Source organism: Drosophila miranda, chromosome 4 (genome assembly GCF_003369915.1).
Source record: "Drosophila miranda strain MSH22 chromosome 4, D.miranda_PacBio2.1, whole genome shotgun sequence".
NCBI lineage: Eukaryota > Metazoa > Arthropoda > Insecta > Diptera > Drosophilidae > Drosophila > Drosophila miranda.
In genome coordinates, this window is record NC_046677.1 from 28,463,838 (window position 1) to 28,486,916 (window position 23,079).

The 23,079-nt window shown below is 41.5% G+C and overlaps 1 protein-coding gene and 1 non-coding gene across 12 annotated transcripts in view; one reads left to right on the forward strand and one right to left on the reverse strand.

Moving 5' to 3' along the window:
* LOC108162769 (mitogen-activated protein kinase-binding protein 1) overlaps positions 1-23,079 on the forward strand; it is an 84,008-nt gene that overhangs the window by 55,097 nt on the left and 5,832 nt on the right. For 4 of the 11 annotated variants that reach the window (XM_033394086.1, XM_017297664.2, XM_017297663.2 and 1 more), the window contains 9 exons: positions 15,784-15,875; positions 17,389-17,632; positions 17,958-18,167; positions 18,234-19,379; positions 19,444-20,708; positions 20,773-21,089; positions 21,176-21,321; positions 21,567-21,611; positions 22,829-22,940. In XM_033394086.1, the coding sequence (XP_033249977.1) occupies positions 15,784-15,875; positions 17,389-17,632; positions 17,958-18,167; positions 18,234-19,379; positions 19,444-20,708; positions 20,773-21,089; positions 21,176-21,321; positions 21,567-21,611; positions 22,829-22,940 (3,577 nt within the window). Of the gene's footprint in view, positions 1-9,896; positions 10,835-15,783; positions 15,876-17,388; positions 17,633-17,957; positions 18,168-18,233; positions 19,380-19,443; positions 20,709-20,772; positions 21,090-21,175; positions 21,322-21,566; positions 21,612-22,828; positions 22,941-23,079 lie in introns of those variants that run through there. The other 7 variants (XM_033394088.1, XM_017297661.2, XM_033394085.1 and 4 more) reach the window with 4 other exon arrangements.
* Positions 22,433-22,503, reverse strand: Trnag-gcc. Its single transcript has one exon. It is a non-coding gene; the product is annotated as a tRNA-Gly (tRNA).

Genomic DNA, 23,079 nt, shown 5'->3' on the forward strand with positions numbered 1-23,079 from the left:
TTTGCATTTTTTTCGGATGATAATGGACTGTTTATCGGCTTATCATTCCATTAGCTGTTGACGCCCACAAAGTTGTGAAGGAAAAGTCTTTGGAAAATCATTTATCCGCTGCCCACATGCTTATAAATTTCCATATTTTCCTCTAGAGTTTAGTGTTTAACCAATAGTTGGGTTTTTAAATTGAACCTTAAATCTATTTGGGTTTTTTTTTTCGTTATTTTTCGAGCTCTTCTCAGGTTTTTTGCTGTCATTTTTGTTGTTTTGACTTTGCAAATGCATTTCTAATGAGATTTGTCAGACTTTGAGACGCAAAAGATACTTGGGATGATGTCAGTATTCGCTTTGATTCTATTTCTAAAGAATTCCAAGTGAATTTCTCTGTTCTCGACTTAAACGAATTTGATTCTCCTTTCAGGGTTCTCCTTCTGCTGTTCTTTACTTAACTGAATTTTGTTTGGCCTTATGCCTTTTTGCTTCCATTGCGTGCCATAGAAATCATAAATAAAACATTATTTTCGGGGATTGGCCTCTGTCTAAGCTTTCTATTAACCATTTTGCTGAATGTCCAAAGAGTAAAGCTTGATCATTAATCAAAAATAATATATTTCTACGAGTATTATTTACTTTGGGCTTCCATTTTTAATGGCGGATGAAGCAAGTCTTCCCCCTCGTTTTATATGGTATTTCCTCACTTTGTTGCATTTTTCTGGTAGGTAGTCATGTCCGAAACAACAACCAACCAAATTGGATTGTTTAACAAGCTGTAAAAATAATCACCACGGAGGCATAACAATTTGTTGACTTTATTGGTTATTGGCCACCCACTCGGACCAATGTCGGACAATGCAAAACCAGACCAAAAGAAACTGCAGTTTGCCCAACTTTTTACCAGAAATACGAGTACGAGTACGAGTGCGGGTACGGGTACGGGTACGGATATATGCAAATTGAGGTTACTAAATCTTGTTGTTTATGGCTCATTGAAGAATTGGTAACTTAATCTGATACATCGGACAGAGCAGAGCAGAGTGGTTTGTTGGCTGGCTGAATCTTGGCCATCTCTGACCCAAATGAGTAATTCCATCGTATAAGAATGTGTTAAGAGTTTATCTCAGCCCAACACCTTCTCTTTTCTGTTGCTTTTGTATCTGATTTGCATAGTTTGAAAGTTATTTGTTGTGGCTCTGGCTCTCTGTCTCTGTGTGGGGTCTGTGCTTGGGATGGGTTTGCTTTTTTGGCAACCAAACCACACACATGGGGCTTGGCTGGCGGCCTTAATGAGGGTTAAAGTGTGAACTTGTGTGACAAAAAAGTAAACATTTTACATTAAGCAGAAAGGGTAAATGTTACACCACTCAGTAAGGGGTGTTCTGGCATTCAAAAACGTTCAAAAATCGCCTAAAATTTGCAAAGCATACTTTTAGGATCTTTTTTAATTTTAAAAAATAGTTCTATATGATATAATTGCTACAAAAAAATGTTATAATCATAAAAAATATTTTTAATTTTACAAAATAAAATCTATCAAACGGAATTTAAGAAAGATCTGTTTCTACCTTGCCTTGAATCATGGGTTTTTTCTATCATTTTATCAAAATTTCCTTGAGAATAAATGTTTTATCAATATAATTTAATATTTGTACTATAAAAAAAAGATAGTCGTGGGAATCTGCACAATAGGAGTACAAAAAGAAGGTCGCACCTGGTATCTCCTCCATAAACGGCTTCTTTTTATAATGATATCTACCCTGATATAATTTATAGCCCCAATTGCCTGTCAATGGTTTTTGATAAGTTAATAGCTCTATAAAATGTAACCAGCGAAAAACAAACCCAAATCAGAAATAAGTAGTCCCCGAACGATAATAAGAACTCTACTCTTGACATTTTTTCAAAACCCTCTTAAATTTAGCTTATATTTTTAACTTTAATAACTTCCTTTTGCCATTACAAATATATATATATGTATATTAAATCTTAATTAAAGCAAGTATTTCAGTCAGTCAGTCAGTCGTTCATTCAGTCAAACCCAACTTTGTCTGGGTGCCAATTTTTTGAATGGGAGGTCTTAATGAGCTCAGGAAATCGTCGCCCGACATCGCCTTTCTGGCTGGCCATGAGACAGAAAGCAACAACAACAAACAGGCCAAAACACGCAAAATATCTGAGAGCCAGCAGAGGAAAAAAAAAACTAAATTATACTTCAACATGAATTACGAAGCAATCTTTATGCCCGCCGCCCGCTGAGATACACGTAAATGTACTGGAAATCCATTTGGTCTCTGGCTTCTACTATGCTATATTTTATGGCTCCTGTAATAGTTTCTGATATGGAAACAAAGAAGCAACTAAAAAACACTTGAGTTGGGCTGGGGCGTTGGCGGAATGTTCGCCGTTTCGCACTTGGTTTTTGGTTTTGGCAAATTTATAATTATACATATTGTGGCCTGAAATGAAGGCTTAAAACGAAGATTCAGGTACCCTTTTGGGAGATATGTATGTTATTTATCTGATAGATACTTTGCGTAGAAGGAAAGAGGGATCTACCTTTGCAAAATCATTAAATGGAAGCCAATCAGATTCTCATATGTTGTAGACCAAATTAATAAGAAAGATCTCAGAATAAACCTCAAAATTACAAAGAAATTGGAAATAAATCAGTTTCCTTGGAGATCTGAGAAGATGGAATCATATCTCGAAGAGATGGAATGATGGACTAGTGATGGTTAGTCATCCAGTACATCCTTTACCGATCCTTTCATATATTGATACCCTGTATTTTAATACACTTCCCCTCCTTTTCTATAGCTCAAACTTCCATCTAAAATGAATGTACCCCCTATCCAAAAAACAATACACAAAGAATGCTCCCAAGAAAATCATATGTGGGCAGAACTTTTGCCATCAAACAAAGTCTCTAATTTATGAAATGCCGGAAATTGTTTATCATCTTTTAGCAATGATTTTTGTGCCGACTTTTAATCAAATTATAAGTAATGTCTCAAGAAACATTTTAATACCACAAAATTAAGTACTTAAAATTTATCACCACAACACAGAAAAAAAGAAGGAAAACTGCATTCGAAAACAAGAAAAAAAACATGAAAAATTGAAACCAATGTAAAGCAAAGCAAAGCAAACTGTGGGCAGATTTTGGGGGCTGGCAGTCACTGACAGACAGACAGACGACTGACACTTGTTATTAGAGCCAACACTTCTTTTGCGCTTGGGTGTACTCCGGTGTTTTTTTTTAAATACTCTTTCTAGAGGGGGTATTATGAGCTTTTATGAGATGAGGGAATTTCGGAGACTTTTCAAGTATTAAAGGAGGTAAATAGATAGATAATAGAAAATATATAGATGGGGATATATAAAAAAGAAATATGTTAAATAAGTCAATGAAAAATAGTCTCCGAAATTTGATTAAATTTAAAAAATTGTATCTAATAGCTAACATAGAAAAGATGGGTTAAAAATCAAAAGAAAGACTTTTATATTAATGTAGATAATTTCAAGAAACCCTCAGTTTAATGTATATTCTAATAATTCTACCGTAAGTCTTAAAAGGCAAAAATTATGCATCTGCAAGAGTATCTTCTGCTTCGTCTTCGATGATATATTTTAGATTTCTTGTTGTTATTTGCTGCTGCTGTTGGTGGTTGTCAAACTGTAGCAATTTGGCTAAGTGCGTTGCAACTGCTGTTTCTGTCTGCTGCTGCTGCTGAGATTTAACCATTTTGCTGTGTTTTTTTGTGTGTGGAACAACATATGGAACTGCAGCGTATGGTGTGTCTGTCTCCCCCACCCGATTTCCCCCGCGACTATCGGCCACCAGTGTCGGTGCTCGTCTGCTGTGGGCGTATCCCATCGGTACGATTTGAAACGCATTTTTTTTCTTTTCGAGTGGTTGCCACAAGAGTGCCCCGCACAACGCGTTCCACTCCTCTGCAGCATTTAGCAGTACATAAAAATGAAAATGGAAATATAAAATGCTCCACTCTCCATATAATTAAATCTTTAAATGCATTTTGTGACCACACGAAATTGATATTTAGCTCTCTCCCTTCCCCTCTCTCTCTCTTTTTGGATCTGGGCATTATGTAATCAATATCTTGAATGGGGCCATCACGAGAGAGGGTAGGGGGAGAAGGGTAATTGATATGCAAAACAACGGCGACCACAAATGAAGTGCGATAATGATGAGGGTTAAAGATCCCGATAAAGATGGAGATGGAGCTGTAATGAGATAAATGAAGGAAAGGAAGAGATTTTATGGGGATTTTTTGTAGATTTTCTTTATATGTAATGAAGAAATATGAATTGGGCAATCGATTTTTATAAAACCTTTCCAGAAACCAAAGCAATAGGTCCTGGAATTGTAGTATTTGCACTTAGAAAATGTATGCTCAGGGAGAGGAAATTGTTCAAAGTTAATAAGTCAACTATTTTTGTGTTTAAAAACTTAATTTTTGATTTTAATATTACTTATTCTTATTACTATCGAAGTTTTGTCGGAGTGATAGGACATTAAAGCGCAATGGACTGCAACATTAAGAGCTCTTAGCGTAGCTAACGACCGAGAGGTCTTCCCACAGTAATCACTCACTAAAGCCCACACATTACGGCATTAGTGCCAACCGAAAGCAGCTACAAATCATTTTCAATTTACAACCCGAAAAAAAACAACAAAACTAAAAACATTAACCAAATCAAGCAAAACCCCGCGATTTGTCTGTCAATTAAATGAAGCTTACACCGAAAACCATTTTAAAAGCCGACACTCGGAAGTTTAAGCCATATAATTAACACTTATAATCGGCCGAAAAACCAAAAGAAAACCTCTCTCCAGCGCTTGACTCTCTGCACAAATAGCAATCATTAGACAAATTGCGGGGCCATTACAGAGTGCACTACGTGCCACCAATAAAATAACCAACAAAAGACCCCCAAAAAATAAGTCTCTTAACTAACACAAATGCATGATTAAACTTTCAAATCAACTAAAGCCACAGCTAGAGCCTAGACCCAGACTAGTAGAGATTGAAGCTGCACAAAGAGCACTCCCCGGTCCAGCCCGGGGACAGCCAGCATCTTTCATCAACTTTGACACTCGAGAGCAGGCCTCCTGGCACTCTGGAAAATGCATTTTCTTCCTACTTTCCATTCGGTGGGGTTCGCTTTTTCGCTTGTGAATTTATGGGCAGATTTTCCCAGATTTTCGTACCGCGGCCGAGGGCCATCACGCTTGTCACGTAGTTCAAGAGTTGGCCGAGAGTCGAGAGAGTAAATTGCAACGCTTTATTATTGAATTATGTTTCATATTTTACTATCAACGGAAGGGGGTTTTCCCACCCGACAGACACCCCACATAACCACATCCCATCTCCACATTAAAGTGTAATTTAAGTCTTAGTTTTAGCTCTTTTTTTTCTCGCTCTTTGAATGGGTTTATTGATTTCGTATTAATTGATGGCCAGGCGCAGCGACTGGCGACTAGCGACTGGCTGGAAACCTGTTATTTGCTGTAACACATTAAATTGCATCTGTAAGATTCATAGATATTTATGCAATTAATCAAAATTGTCGGCAACGTTTCAGTCGTTTGTAAATGATTGGATCCGAAGATCGCAGATCGTGGAGACTTGCTTACCTCATCGCCCCACAGAGAGAGAGAGCTTTTTTAATTCGTTCGCCAATATATTGATGGATTGACCAACCTGCGCATGCGCCACATCAGTATTGAGTGAGTGAATGAGTGACGTGGTGGATTGATTGACACGGGCGATTGAAATGTTGAGTGTTTTTGGTTTGAGCTCAGATTAAAGCTGGTCGGTGGTCGTTTGATTGACGGAATCGGATTGATGGAGGGATGCATTAATGCAGGAGAATCGATTAAATTCGTGGAAGAATTGGTGGTATTCTTTAAAGAATTAAATATCACAAATAACAAATCATGAAGGACTTATTTCATTGTTGTTTTGGAGCTACAGTATATATTATTATTATTATTATTTTTATAGATTAAAGATACCTCAGAACAACTGATACATAGATACAGAGCAGTCCAACCATAGAGCGAACTCGGCGAGGAGCTTTAAAGTGTTTCGTCGTGCACACTACATGTATGTTGTTTCTGAAATTCTCTGGACGTGCCCTAGAGAGATAGATACATACCATAGATAGCTGAAAACAGTGCTGAATCTTATGCACAGTTCCTAAACTGAAGACTTAGAAGTACGTACTTATCGTCACTACTTTGCAATAGATAGATGCTCAATGTAAGATACATTTTCAAAGAATTCAGTTTACGAAAAGGTCACACCATCAGGCAAATAAGACCTTCAAGAGACTGACCTATCCAAATCTTGAACAAGCTAAGAGCTAAATACTAGATTGCAATCTATTCTCCCAAAGGCTGCCCCACTCGACAACAACCTGCCTTGTTGCAACCGCCCCACAAATGCCAGCCCCACAGTTGCCCGAAACTCGGTATCTAATCTGCAACGCCCAGAGCATTACACAAAATAAATCATAAATAATAATTATTAATTATAATGCCCACACGGAGATCTTTTGCGAACAAAAGCACAGATCACAATATCAGATCCGCACCATCATTGGACAGCCACGAACAAAAGTAATTCGATTTGCAATTTGCATTACAGAAACTTATTTGAAAATTGTACAATTGCAACAGCAGCGGCAGCGGCAGGAGGCAGGGGCAGGGGCAGGAGGCAGCAATAACGTAAATGCAATCCAAAAATGACAATGAGGCAAAAAGTATTTTAATTACAAATTGCAAGAAGGTGGGAAGGCAATGGTAATGGCGATAAATAGCTTTATATAGGGGGTATACAATGGTAGCCCCTATTGACGATGGATAGCCTACCAGTCTTCCAGTACCCCAGTACCCAGACGTCATTCAGTCCAGCAATTTTTCACGGCGCAAATCAAAGGAAAAAGGCAGCCAAGTGGCACAACCAGCAGCAGCAGCAGCAACAGGCAGCGTCTGCATTCATTTGAATATGCGGCGAATGCAGGCGGTACCCACAGATCCCCCGGATCCGAACCCCAACCCGAGCCCCAGCCCCAGCCCCAGCCCCAGCTCCAATCTATGTATCTATCTGCCTAGCATCTGTCAGAGCAAGTCGCTGGTAACTTTCCCCCATAAACAAGAGGCAACTGCAGCGAAGACTGCGACTGGAAGAGCGAGAGGCATTTCTTTTGGCCATGGCACAAGATAAAGAAATTGGCTGCACAATTTGGGATCCCCATTGAATGGTTCGGTGGGGGGGTACGATGGATGACAGCAGGGGGTGTGCCGCCGTAAGGTGACAGAGGAGAAGAGGTGTATGTCAACTATGCTATTTTTATACCCTATCCTCCCAGAGGGTATTGTGGTTTTTAGGGAATTATTAGAAAACAAGTCTTTGAGCAAGGATCGCATCATTACATTATAATCAGATGATCCATTGATCCACCGTTTATGTTATCTGGAATATGTTCTCTTAGGAACAATTGTGGTAGTATATCAAAGAGTAGAGTGGAAGAACTTCTATGCTTTGAAGATGGATTGTCTATAAGAATGTGATTTATCGATTTTTTCTTAGGAGAACGATTAGGCTTAAGTATATCTGTCTTTTATGATGCCAATCATGCCACTATATCTTCCATCTGCCCTTAGACTTTCAGATATGTTCAAAAAGTTCATCAAAATCTGATCACTCTCTATATATCTTTCAGAGTATAGATCGTTTATAGCGTATCTTAATCTTCGTCTTCTATTTCCTTCTCTCGTTTCCCCATGTGTTTGCTTTTGCTTTGTTTGTCAATCTGTCGGTGCAATGCGTTCGAGCGCTCGGATTTGGTCTCGGGGCTGGGGCTCGGTCTCTCTGTCCCCCTCTCTCTCTCTCTCTCTTTCTCTCTTTCTTTCTTTCTGTGATGCCTGATTATTTCACTTGATTTGTGTTATGCAAATTGATTTTCTTTTCTGTCGTTTCTGCTGTTGTCTAGTTGTTTGTCGAGTGTTTTGTGTGTGTTGTCTGCTGTGTGTTGTGTGCTGCCTGTTGTGTGTGGGGCTGTGTGTGGCGGCGAGTTGTTTATGGAAAGGTAGCTACCTTTTTGATTGGCCTTTGTGCAATAGTTGGGCTTATGATTGCACTTGAACGAAAGGCCTAAAGCGTCAAGTTTATGCGTGCTGACACTATCACGATCTTGAGATCTTGAAATGAAAGCGCAATTTATGGTGGGGCATGCCTAGGGATGGGGGGTCAAAATGGGTTTAACTTGTGGTTAAGTTTTGGCTGTGGGGAAATGTGTCGGAAAATTATGACTATGGGATGTGGAAAGACATCGCAGCCTAGATTTATGACTCAAAAAGTGGAAAGAGCCTGAAATACTCTAAGAAAAGGCTTCATTCTTAAAAAAATCTTGTCGTAATGCTAGTTTTACGTGGACATGCCACATTTCTGGTTTAAATATCAAATATATTCCCCTTTTACTGATTGCATTCATTTGTTATATATTTGATTCAAAAAACTTGACTTTTGCTGAGCAAGTTGGCAGTTCCAATCTCCCAAATTCGCAATAATTTATTACATGATATTCCCAAACGTGTAAACCCGCAGAAAAGCACTCCGACGCAGACCCAAATGAAGCACAGCCATAAGTCATAAACGATTGGTCAGATATTCTCCATATACATAAATATATTCTCTGCAACAATCTCGTATAATTCTATGGCTTTATTTAGCCATAGCCACGACTACATCTGGAACGGGCTCTGGCGGACCCACGGAAAAGCCATCTATCTGTCTATCTATCTATCCGCATGGCCACTAAATTGTGTTCCACTTGGCTGACCCGAAGTACGAGTATCTGCTGCTGCTGCTGTTGATTTGCCTAATTTCATTTTACAACATACGGCATACGCCATTTGGAGGGAACGTGTACGCCTACAATTCCTTCAGTGTGGAATATGGATCTGTTTGCCCGAGAATTTATTGCATTCGGTGGGCAGTGCAGACAGACAGACAACACTACAATGGACCGATCTGTATTGATAACTTTCCACTATTGATTATTCATATATGCAGATTATTAACTAATTAAAGCGAATCGTGGGTGACAGAACCACTAGTGACATTTGATTAATTACGAGAGTCACTAAATCGAATACGCTCTGGATCTGTCCCCCTCCTTGGGCCCCTCTTGAAGTTGCATTGATTTGAAGTACACTTTGTGTTCGATTTTTGTGTCGAGAATCGCGTGTTAGAATCAACGATCCGATCGCCTTTTTTTGGACTGTTATCCAAACGTGTTTTTAGGTGGGGGTACCTGGTAATCGCAGAAGAGAAGGGTGTATTCGGTTTTGTGGGGAAAAGAATAAACAGATAAGTAAAACTGTAAACTCAAAGATCGTCAGGGAATACTCTGAATGTTCTTACATCTCTGATTCAGCGACAATCGTTTAAATGTTCATAGCATCCACAGCTCTTAAGATATTGATCTAATGTTTACAAAATCTTTACTCTCAGAGAATATTCTCTCTTAAAGAATCTTCTCGCTCAATTAATCTGTTCACTGGGTATCCCATAGTCTCATGAATGTCTGTAGCATTCGTTCTTGTTTTGGTTTTCTTAACGAAATATGCAAATTAATGAGCGCGACCGCTGAGACAAGCCAGCGCGAACTGAGTTTGAAGATTGAGTATCTAAGAGATACGTGTGCGTGCTACCAAATCTGTTGTGTGTTTGTGTGCGTGTGTGTGTGTGTGTCTCTCAAAAACTCAATCCGGCTGCCCAGTCGACAGTCCCCAGTCTGTGTCTGCGCTCTTTTGTCTTGTCTCTCTGTCTTGTCGTCTCAAGCTCTCTGTTAACTCAATATCGATATGTGTCTACGACAACAAACGCGTCGTGTGCCTTGGCCGCCTGTTGGAATCGCGGCAGTTTCATTTGAGCCGCGCTAAAAAACGATACGCGACAACGGCTGACAAAACACAACACAACACAAATCGCAAACACACAACACACGACGATAATAACCGCAATAAAACGACAAGAAATATTTTTTGAATAATTATTTAAGCTATGCTTTATTTGTTGTTGTAAAAAAGAAATTAGCAAAAGCCCGCAGCAAAAACGTGCAACGAATATTTTTATGAGAGATTCATAAAAGAAGAAATAAATTATAGAAAAAGAAGTGGAAAAAGATTAAATAAATTATAGAAAAAGTAGTGGCAAAAGATGAAATAAGTGATAGAGAAAATAGTGGAAAAATAAGCAAAAGATACAAGATACCGCAACGAATGAAACGGCACTGAAAGATACAACGAACCGAATTCCAAGAGCGAGACCGAAGAGAACACCCAACACGACCTTGAAAAAGTCGCAATAAAAAAAAGAAGAAAATAAAAACCAAATGTTATAAAAGACTAGTCACCCGAAAACGCAACGAACAAAACACAAAAAAACCTTAAACTCAGAAATATATAGAGGAAATATAGCAGAAAAATCGAAAAATAAAGTATTATTTCAAGTGTATTATTAATTATACGAAACGCCCCCAAAAAACATTACGAATTTATATACAAAAAAAAAAAACAGAAACCAAAAATAAAACAAAAACAACAACCGTTTTTTGGTGGGCGTCTGTCTCAAATGTGCCATAAAAAAGAAGTTAAAGTTTTACAATTAACCAAAAAAAATAAGTGAATATTTTTTGTGCAAGGAATGTTTTTGCCTGCTGCCGTTCAGAAAGGGATTGAGAAATGTTTGCCCCACGAAACTCGTCGCCAGTTGCCATCTACGGCAAAGAGGATGTGGCAGCCTATGAGGTAAAGGTCGTTCCACATACGGATACCAGTACGAGTACGAGTTCGAGTATATGTAGTAGATGGAATGAAATCGGACTGTCGGCTGGAGACAACTTTCATTTGAAAGCAAGTTCTGTTGTCTGTCTGCCTGGGCTTTTCTCTTTCTTTTTCCCGCTTTTGCATATTTGCCAAAGCAACATCCGTTTAGATATAGCCAGAGCTACAGTTAGATGTATCTGTATCTGCCATTAAAACATTGTTGCGGCCCACATGGGGGCTGTGTGGACTTGGTCTTGGCCGCCGCCGTCGCCGCCGCCGCCGCATGATTCATGTGGCACACAAGTTTTGTCTCCGCATTCGTAATGGATTTTTGTGGTTTTCTACTCCCGCTCTGGCCTGTAGATATTCTATCTGCTTTTGTTCGGATCTTAAATTGTTTTGTGCCTGCCTCTGGTAATTATAGGCAATTACGAGTCTCGGCTGCTGGCGGCAGCTTCTAAAAGCTTGAAGGAATCTCAATATCGGTGGCTTTTGTGAAACTCTAAGGAATCTCAATATCAGCAGCTACAGAAATCTGTAAGGAATCTCAATCTATCGGCAGAGTCTTAAAGCTCAAAAGGAAACCAAAGTTCCATCTATAATTCGTTTGTCTTGGCTTTGGCTATGGTTTTGGCTCTTGTTTTCATAGTCATAAACATTTTGCTCACGTAATAGCATTGTAGATACAAATGTATATGTGCAGGTACCTCGCCTATTGAGCTTCTATTTGTATGTAGGTCTTTTTTGTACTATTTTTCGTTTGCTTTGCTATGAGGGCCATGTACGAGGGGGAGCGAATAAGCCGATGAAAGCCTATTGGAAATGCTCTAAGCGTGGCCAACACAAAAAAATTGAAAATAAGAATTGTATACAAAAACAAATTGACTTAGATTTGAGCTTATTTTTGTAATTAGCTAAAAATAGTGTGCCATAAAAATACAGAAATACAAAAATGTATGCCTAAGAATGTATTTCAGGTTTGAAGGCTTCTAAGAAAAGAAATCCAAGCCACAAATCAAACTTTAAGTTATGCCAACATTTGATGGAGTTAGCATAATTGCAATTTATATTCATTTTATCCGAAGAAGCTACTCTTTGGCGCGGACTTATCAGCATTTCAATAATTCATGGATTAGTTATTCAAGAATGAAAATCTTTTCCTGCTCCGGCGCCTGCTCTTTTATCGATTGAAACCGGGTAGGCAATTAGCCAGGCTTTTGTTTTTGCGGCTTAATCTGCGGCCAAGACTTGGACTTGATGGAGGCGCCACCGCTTGCTTGGTAGATGGTTTTTTGGCTGCTGGAGTGTAACCGAGCCAACAATTTGCGGCATGCCATGTGTAAATATAATTATTACTGAACATGGTTTTTATTATAAATATTAATGTATTTTAACTGGAAGTCTGCTGCAATTACAGCCCAGCCAAAAAGGCAACCCAATTTCGGCTGAAAACTTCCTCATTTTGCAGTCAAGTTTGGTTCTCACTGGAGGGAGAATCCATTTGCATAAATAAATCTTTTTTGATGGTCTCTCTCTCGTGGGGGTTTGTTTTTTGTTGACTTTTCATTGCGTGACTGCTGGATTCTCGGTTGACACCTGTCCGTGGCAAATATTTCAGCTTATTTTGTGGCCTTTCTGCCAGCAGATGTTGTGGGCAGCAGAGTCAGCCATAATCCCAGTACGATCCCATGTGGGCAGCTATAGAATTTGGCCAGCACTCGGCTGCAACTGCTGCGTGCATTGAACTTGGTCAAATCAATAAACAGCAGCACCACAAACTTCATGATTATCATACATCACAGACACAGACACCACTGGCCATTTCATTAACACAGTCCGGGCATTGGGCCAAAAGCCACTTGACCGAAAAGTGTTATGCTTTGGCCCACAGTTTACTGTGCTTCTTGACCAATTTCTGCTGTTTTGCTGCTTTGCTGTCATGGCCATGATTTCGTCACTCCATCGGATCTCGATCCCCAAGCCCCGAAACCGAGTCCGAGTCCGAATCCGAAACAAGCCAACATTAAATAATAATTAATTACCATTCAACTGCCGCATCTGTCACACAAAATGGAAATTTCAGCTCTCGGCTGCTCACAATAAATTTCGCTACTAGACCAAATTTGTAACAAAAGAATGTTTGCTGAATGTTTTTTTTGTCTGTGAGCCGTAGCCGTTCTTTTTGGCAACACCCAAATTCGGCTTTGATGGATGGCGTGTGTTGACTTCCGTTTCCAAAAAAATCCAAAGTAAAAATGTGTAAAATTAATGATTTTTAAAATTCTATGGTGCTCTGGCGGCATCTGTTTGTGGTGGATATATAGAAAATAGATTAGGGTAAACCAACAGAGGGAGTGGCAAGGATTTTGATTGATTTTTATCGTTAATTAATGGACAAGGGATTTTTAAGGAATAACAAAAAATAAAAAAAATAAAAAAATTTTAATAAAAAAGTGAACAAGAAAAAGACAGACACTTAAATTTAAGAAAGATTTCAGTTAAAAAAATCGTAATCGTAAAAAAATATATAATTCCAAATATAAGTCAATATTCTAATAAACATATATCCCTCGACCCAAAATGCTATTCGTATTAAAAGAATTATTTTCAACTGCGAAATTTAACATAAATTAATCAGTCATTCATTTACGAGTAATTAAGGAACAAATTAACAATATGATAGAAAAGAGAAAAAACGATAAATACAGGGTTTAAATGGACAACCATAAAAAGTCAAGTATAAACAACTTTACAGTAATTTTAATGTCAATAAATTAAGAAATCAAATCAAATGGAAATAGATTAAATTCACTCAATTAAAGATTAAGAAAGATGAAGGTTTTAATAAAAATACTCTTATGATTAAATAGATAAAATAAATAGTCCAATAAAATTAAATAATAAATAATAATAATAATAATAATAAAATAATCAGATCAAATAACTAATACAAAAAAAATGGTGAATGAATTAAAAGAAGAATTCCAATCTGTTGAAATCCCAAGAAATTCCCAGTGGCGGCATCTGATTTGCTTAATTATTGCTTCGAAAACAAATTACGCCCCCGTCGCGACGCCTGCCTTGCCGTTGCAATCATAGCTCAGGGATTTCGTTGCGCATACGCCCCGTAATTGTTTTTACATCTCTATTTTGAAATCTGCCTCTGGCACTCTCCCTCTCGATCACCTCTCTTTCTGCCACTTAAATGAAATCGATGCCACTTGGTCATGATTTCTGGGGGTAGCATAAAATTCGCAGCTTTTATCATAATCATTATTCAGGCACGGTTAGCAGATTTGTGTTCATTGTTGCCGTATTTTAGTCATGATCAGAAATTTGTTTACAATTTCACGGCATATTATTGTCATTAAAAATGCAAATATTCGAATGAGAGAGAGATACAAATACTGAGGAATACTCAGAGAGAGAGAGAGAGAAAGAGAGAAGTGAAAAACCGGTTGGGATAGATCGACCTTATGCATTAAGATATAGATTTTAAAGGCTGCGTATGCGTTGGTGTTGATGTTATTTGCTTAAGTGAAACAAGCCACAATAAAACCGATTCTCGTAGTATCTCTCTCTATCCCTCTCTCAGTCGAGATGATCTCAGCCTGAATGTATTCGTTAGTTTGTATCTGGGGTTCTGTTCTGCGACGCAGATCGTTCAAGTATCTTTCGGATGCTCTCTGTGCAAATGCGCCCGCATTGATGGAAGTGTTTTGTTTTTTATGGAGTGCCTTGAAACCAAGTGAGATCGCCCACTCAATTGGGTGTACGAATCAATGTCTCTCTATAAGTATTTTCTATACATTCAATGAATGCGGTAGTCAGTGGCACAGAGTACTTCAACCTGACTCTTGTACTTCCTTTTCAAAAAAGCCCAACCTGTTCGGTCGCCGTTGCCGTTCCGTTGTGTTCTATAGCACTCTGTACGCCCCTTAATTGTTATGGCTATTTCGTGCCTATTTTCTCTGTTTTTTAATAACCCATAACTTAAACGCTTGGGCAAGATCAAGGTGAGGCTCTCAAGTGAGGCGTAACAGCTGCTCTGCTGTTCGCCTGGCGGCATTTATGAACATAAATACGAGCAAAATACAAAGAGCAATGGTTGTTTTGTTTTTAATGAATGAAATCATTAGTGGGGCTTTACGTTTCCCAACTTAGAAGCGTGCAAAATTATATGGTAGTCGGCGAATAGTTGGGGTAAAACAAGGCAGAGTAAAAGTTTATTTTTTCTTTGAAGAAACAAAAGCCAAGAAAAGTTTAAGGAAAACATACTATTTATACGATGAGGTCCCTTAATTAATTTAGTAATTTTTACTAGAACAATTTAAGTAGTTAATCCATAAAATTGCTTGGTTTGAGCTTACACAAATCCCTTCAACCGCCCATAATCTTAGCAGTGGATCAAATCAAAGATTTCTTTGCATTTCCGCTGTGGCTGCGCTGCTCACTGCCTGGCTGATTTCCTTTTGATTAATTCAACCTCAAACTTTCTCCCCAAATCAAGTCAACAGTGAACCCAATTTTATTCATAAGCCAATTGATTATTATGGTAAAAATATGATTGGAAAATCATGTTAACATTTGTTGTGAGTGCCGAGGCCTTTCGGAGTCGTTTTTCTCATGTTAATGTTGGGGTTTATGTAAGTCGAATAAGGCTTTGGGGTACGATATGCAAACAACCCAAAAAAATAACAACAAGATAAATGTGCGAATTGTGTGCGTTTGCAATTCACACAACAAGTTGTATGTTTTTTTTAACTGAATGTTGGGCAAATATTACGAATGGTTCAATGTTCCACAATCTACAGAGCGACCTTGTCTGAACGAAAATAAAAACCAAAAACAAATATCTCTTACCACATAAGAAGTTGGAAAAAAAACGTGATGCAATATCTAATGATTTCTCATGTTCTCTCTTTTTGCAGATAAAACTCAAAAAAGTCTTGGGTCTGACTGTGTGCAGCAATGCGGCGTTGGATGTTTCACCAGTCAGCGGCCTCCTGGCCTATCCAGCGGGGTAAGAAAAACCTAAAATTTAAGGAAACACACACACGCATCTGTGGATCCCTCATTTCCCTTTCGTTTGGCCTTAAAAGAAAATCCGGTTCCAGTTCCGTCAGACAGAAGGTTGATTTTGGGACCGCAAACAAATCTGCAATGAAAATTGTTGATTTAATCTTTCTACGACTGTCATACATGGCTGCCTTTTTACATACGGATGGGGGGAGATTCAGTTCGGGAAATTTCTGTGACAGAGACATGCACACAGCGGCAGGGGAGAGGCACAGGGTAATAGGAGCACAGGCTAGGAGGTGACATAACGTCAGCTGGTTACACATTTAATGTCAATGCGACTGCAATTTCCACAGAGAGTCCCCTCTCGTGAGGATTTGCATATGTCACTGAACATTTTCTCACAATTGGCTATTACGCTGCGTATACGTAATATGCAAAATAGTAATAATAATAATTATCAATGACAGATTGGTTAAACGGAGATACACAGATGGGAATGCGGCAGGAAATGTCCGGGGAATGACAGCTGCAAATCGGGATTAAATAGAGTCTGGATCCTGGACAGTCCCTCAATTAGTTATCTTATTACACCAGGGCGTATGCGTAATGTCAACAGTTCCACTCAATTAAGAGGATTTATACCGTGATCTTTTTGCTTTGGCTTTTGAGCTGCTCTTGCAGCAATTGCTGTTGCTTTTTTATCTGGTGCCGCATTTCTATGACAGTAAATTAAGCTCAGGCATTATACCAATTATGTGCATTAACAAAAACTGCATATATACTCCCACTTTGAGGGCCCCTACAGTCTGTGTGTTTCCGTTTCTCTCAGCACACAATTTGTTGGAGGAAAATAAATAGAAAATGTTAAGGACTGAGAAATGCGGCAGCTTCTACAACGACTAAGGAATGCTCTAGAAAAGGGAATTGAGAGAAAACGTAGGGGTAAAATCAAAAACAGAACATACGAGTAGTTATAGCTAATCCCAAGAATATTTTAGTAGAAGCCCATCTGTTCTTCCAAGAAGATGATGACGCCAGAACGTTTGGGGGAATCCACTTCTCTCAGGGTATAAAACTACATACACAAGTGAAAGATGTGGGCGTTATGTTCTCATTAACGTTGAGCAACAACAGAAATAAAACTGGCTGAAATAAAACCCAAAGAGCAGCTTAATAATGAGGAAGGGAGGCAGTGCGGCAGGGAGGCAGTCAGGCAGGCAGTTAGCTACAGTCATAAGAGGGTTAAACGGAGGCAGGAACTGGTTGAAGGGCAGGACATGGGCGGGCTCGACTCTTTCGCCTCGTCGCCTCGCCAGGCAAAAGAGAACGCAGAAAGGCCAACATGGCCTGGCTATCCTTGGGCATTTTAAATGTGTGAGCCACATTTACCCTCTGCCTTGGTCAAGGACGTCCTTAAAGGGTCACCGCCAAAATGATTGTGAAAAATAAATACCCATCTATTCAATGAATCCTCTGGCTGATTGAATATTCCGTTTTCTTTCTCTTGTTTACAGCTGCACTGTGGTGCTGTTCAATGCCAAACGTCAGACACAGGCCTATCTGGTCAATACCTCCCGCAAAGCATTCACATCCGTCGCCTTCTCACGCTGCGGCCGGTATGTGGCCACCGGCGAATGTGGCATCAATCCGGCCATCAAAGTCTGGGAGCTGGAGACGCCCAATGGCAATCTGGAGCACTGCACCGGCGGCAGTGTTATTGCCGATTTTGTAGATCACAAATATGCCGTCACCTGCGTGGTAAGTCCATAACAAAAGGATGAAGGTTGTCTACAATCGATAAGACTATAAGAATATCTAGACCGATAAATCGATCATAAATACAACATTCTTGGAAAGATTTAAAAGAGTGCCATATTTCATGTATCGATGTTACAATCGATAATATTCCGATACAAAATCTAATATTATCTTGTACGAATGCACTTTTATTGCGATTCTAGAAAGTTGTAATATGATTTCGTATACTGGATGCCACAATAAATATCGATCATCCCTTTCCCTTGTCAAAGATTCAATTTCCATTCGATCATTCACTAATAGATTAATTAATTTCCCTCTTTAGGCCTTCTCGCCCACGGGAAAGTACCTGGTTTCAGTTGGCTCACAGCACGACATGATCGTAAACGTGTTCGACTGGCGGGCCAACCTAAAGATGGCCTCGAATAAGATTAGCTCCAAGGTGGCTGCTGTTTGCTTTGCCGAAGACGGCACCTACTTTGTCACCGTGGGCAATCGTCATGTCAAATATTGGTACTTGGAAGGAGCCCGCAGGGTACGTATCGAAAATTAAATATCCTTGGGGGAATGTGTGATTAAAGTTCTCTCTTCTCTTCGACAGTACAAAGATCCCATACCTCTGATGGGACGCAGCGCTATTTTGGGCGATTTGCGTGACAATGATTTCTGTGCCGTGGCCTGCGGCAAGGGGATCTGTGCGGAGAGCACGTATGCCATCACCCGCCAGGGCCATCTGGTGGAGTTCAGTTCGCGGCGATTGCTGGACAAATGGGTGCAGTGCCGCACCACAAATGCCAATTGCATTTGCGTCAACGAGAACTTCATACTCGTGGGTTGTGCCGAGTCCATCATTCGCATCTTCAATGCGGCCACGCTGGAGTACGTGACCACGCTGCCCCGGACCCATTATCTGGGCGTGGATGTGGCCCAGGGCATACAGATCAATCACATCATGTCGGTGCCGCAGCAGGCCAAGTTTCCCGATTGCATTGCCATGGTGTTCGATGAGCAGCGATCGAAGGTGAGCTGCGTCTACAACGATCATTCGCTGTACATTTGGGATCTGCGCGATATCACGCGGGTGGGCAAGTCGCACTCGTTCCTGTATCACTCCACGTGCATTTGGGGCGTGGAGACAGTGCCATATAATCTGGAGCGAGAGCCATCGCAGACGCTGCCGGAGGATTGCTTTGTGACCTGCTCCTCGGACGATACGATACGCGTCTGGGGCCTGGACGGATGTGCCAACAATGAGATCTATCGCAAGAACATCTACTCCAAGGACCTGCTGAAGATCGTCTACAGCGACGAGGAGCTGCAGTTTATCAAGGACCAGGGCTGCGCCTCGATGTCCGACAAGACGGGCAGCTCCTCCTACGACGGCCGCAACGGTGTGCGCTGCATCAAGATCAGCCCCGAGCTGCGGCATCTGGCCAGCGGCGACCGGTGCGGCAACATACGGGTCTACAACCTGGTCAATCTCAAGCTGATGACCACCATCGAGGCGCACGAGTCGGAGGTGCTGTGTCTGGAGTACTCCAACGATAAGATCGAACGCAAGCTGCTGGCCAGTGCCAGTCGCGATCGTCTCATACATGTCTTCGATGTGGCCCAGGACTATCTGCTGCTGCAGACGCTCGACGATCACAGCTCCTCGATCACATCGATCAAGTTTGTGGGCGCTGGACTGAACTTCCAGATGATAAGCTGTGGTGCGGATAAGTCCATAATGTTCCGAAGCTTTCAGGTGAGTCGTGGGAGACATACCCTCTTGGAATCGGATTACTTATTGTGGATATTCTTTTTTCCAGGGCAACATCTTTATGCGGGGCACCAATACCTCGGGCAAGACCACGCTCTACGACATGGAGGTGGACTCGAATTCCAAACATATCCTCACCGCCTGCCAGGATCGCAATGTCCGCGTGTATGGCACCCAGAATGCCAAGCAAACAAAGACCTTCAAGGGCTCCCATTCGGATGAGGGCAGCCTCATTAAACTCAGCCTCGATCCCAGTGGGATCTATGTGGCCACCTCCTGCACGGACAAAACCCTGGCCGTCTACGACTACTACTCGAGTGAGTGCATGGCGCGCATGTACGGTCACAGTGAGCTGGTCACGGGGTTGAAGTTCACCAACGATTGCCGGCATTTGATTTCGGCCAGCGGCGACGGCTGCATCTTCATTTGGCAAGTCCCACATGACATGATTGTGACCATGCAGGCCAGAATGTCACAGCAGCGTCTACGTTCTGGTCATGGCCCGTTGCCGCGTCCCCTGGCGCCCATATCCCCGCCAGAGGGCATTGTGCTGGAGTCGCCCACCAGCGAAATAGAACAGCCGCAAATGGTGCCGAAATTTGCAGTGGCCGACCGGCTGTCGGATGTGGGACAGCTGCCGCAGTGGGCCATGCGAAAGGCGGCGACGGGCGGCGACTCCGATAGCGGTGCCCTGTCCATACCCACACCCAGTGCCCAGGGAGGATCGTCGTCCATTCCAGCCATGCATGCGGCCTCCTCGATGGGCAATCTCAGCTCCTCGCCCAGCCAGCAATTAGGAATGATGGCGCCCAGGGCGCGCGGACGCTGGGCGCAGCGTAGCAGTCAGCTGGAGGCAGATGATCTGCGCTCCAATTCGGAGAGCCCCTTGGGCACAGTCTCCTCCGTGGGCGGCCATAGCGGTGTGAATGTGCAGACGTCGGACTACAACAGTGCCTCGTCCAAGGACATCATGTACAATCAGACATATCTCAGCGAGGACTCGTCCATCGATTCGGGCATGGAGACGCGCCGCGGCGAGCTCAAGTTCATTGGCAGCAGCAACAACGGCACCGTGACCGTCTCCGTGTCATCCTCCTCCTCCCTGGCGACGGCCAACAACAGCAATGGTGCCATGGCAGCTGTCGGCGTCGGCCAGCAGCGGCTGCAGCTGCCCGACAAACGGAAGCCCGGTCTGCGCTTCGATACGCCGCACACCCACGATCACGATGGCGATGTGGAGGACATTTCCGATGGCGAAAGAACCAGCTCCGATCATGGAATGTTCTACAATAATCTGGCGCCCAGTACACCCACGTAAGTCTATCGATTCTTTCCGAATTAAACACGAACTTAATGAATTTTTTTGCCCCCAAAAAAGTGACTTCAAAGTGACGGCCATGAACGAGGACGAGCTGCGGAAGTCGGTGCGGCGACAGAAGTTTGAAAAGTCCGGCCTGCAGCTGCCGACGGCCAGTGGCAATGGCAGTTCCCATACCGCCAGCACGGGCACGGGCACTGGGACATCGGACACCGAGGACGAGGGCTCCACGCCGAGTGCCGAGAATGCGGAACGTTCGCTGGCCTCCACTTTGGGTGGCAGCAATGAGAATCTGCCGCAGAGCAGCAATAGCTTCCTTCATGCAGCCCTGCCCGAGGGACCCGGAATGACGGCGCCCCTGGAGCGTGGCACAACCAGTAAGCGTCGCTGTCTAGCAAAAGCCTCCCGGTTCCCGTGGAGTCCATTTCTCATTTCTCATTTTAAATTCGATTTCTCTCTGCAGGTCGTCGCAGCATCAGTGCCAAGCACAATACGGAGTCCAGCAAGGGGGGTGTCTCGGCACCGCCCACCATCACCAAGTCATATACTAGCACCAAGAAGGAGGAGCTGCTGCAGGTCATCAACAAGGTCAAACAGCAGCTGGAGAATGTGAGTCCCCTCTCAGGGTGTGCCTTCGGCATCTGTATTTGTATCTGTGTTTTATTATCGTGCTCCATGGGTCTTTTTTATTTCCTATTTAATTTATGTATCTGTTTTTTTCCGATTACTCTTTTATTTTTTATGTGTTGCCCATCTTTTGTTTTTGGTGTCTGTCTCCTGTCTCCCAAAAATCTACACAAATCCCCCCACCCAAAAAACACAACCCTTTCTCCGCCGAATCTATGTGTGTTTAGGGTACCCGCAAAAATGGCATCAAAAAGTTAAATGCTATAGCCGAGGTGAGCCCCGAAATGAGTTCGTTGTAGCGACAAAACACTTTGTTCTGCGCTACCTAATGATGCTTCTGCAACACTTTGACACTCTCACAAATGCTTAAAGACTAACCAAATCAACAGCCAACATGACATTAATGGAGAAAAGAAAGGGCAATTCTCATACTTCTTCAATACTCTTTAAAACATAGCTGTTTCTCTTGAGCTGCTTTATACCATTTGTAAATTGTGCTTTATTTGGGTTCGATATATTGTACTGAGAATAGTTTACATATATTGAGAAATGCTTCGACAAGTTCATATTTCCTTTGTTTTTTGTGCATTTCAAAGAAATCTGAATTTTTATAATGATGAAGAGTTATCTGTTAAAAAAAACATTTAAATTCCTCCCAAGAGTTTTTGGATATGAGGAAAGCTATTTAAGGCCTTGCTCCCAAATGGTCCGCATTGCTCTGAGTTTAGTTCTTGGGCAATCGATGCCAGAGCGCACAAGCAGGCGGCTGCTAAAACGGGAAAGAGAATGCAAAAACGAAATACACGCAACACACGTTTCTCGACTCGAACCTCGTTGATAAGCTAAGGAAAATATTCCTTAAAATTAAATCATAATTACCATAGATCTACATCTGAAAGACTTATTAGAATTGACAAAAAAAGACAATTGGAACAATTAGCAGCAAAAATAATCTGAGTTAATTTGAAGCTAAATACTTAAATACTAAATATACGGAACTACCTCGCTAACAAAATAATAATTAATAGATGCATCTATTAAATTCTTCAACTAAAAAGACAATGAAAAGAAGAAACAAACAAAAAATTACTTTTGCATCGGCCGGGAATCGAACCCGGGCCGCCCGCGTGGCAGGCGAGCATTCTACCACTGAACCACCGATGCTTGTTGAAAGTTTCCCAAAAATAACAGCAATCTCGAGAGAGAGCCCACAAAAGACCATCTATCGCCATCTATCTATCGCCAGCGTGGCCTTAAACCACCCAAACCACTCACTCACTCCACTCGAAACGGGGGAAAAGAGCTGGCAAAACCAGCCACTCAAAAAATCCAAATGAGCGCTTCACTAACAACTTAAGGGAATGTACTAAAAATATGTGTTAAATGTTTTATTGTATATTTTTTAATAATTAATGAACACTAACAAAACCTACCTAGACTTCGCATAATTATTTAATACGGTTCCCTTAATATCATTCCACATAAACAGGTCGGCCATAGACCCCTGAGGGGTAGCCATAGCATATCGGATCTGAGTCTGGCAGGAAATTTGGATGGTTCAAGGACAGCGGGCGGTACTCCAGGACGTTATACGAAGCCAGGTAAGGGATTAGGGAACCCCAAAAGTTGGAAACAGAATTGATTTTTGAAGATCTAAGCCCCGAAAACCTGTTGTTGGAATGTAGATGGCAAATTGTAACCAATTGACTCTCTCCCGTTGTTTGATCTCTCCTTCTCTTT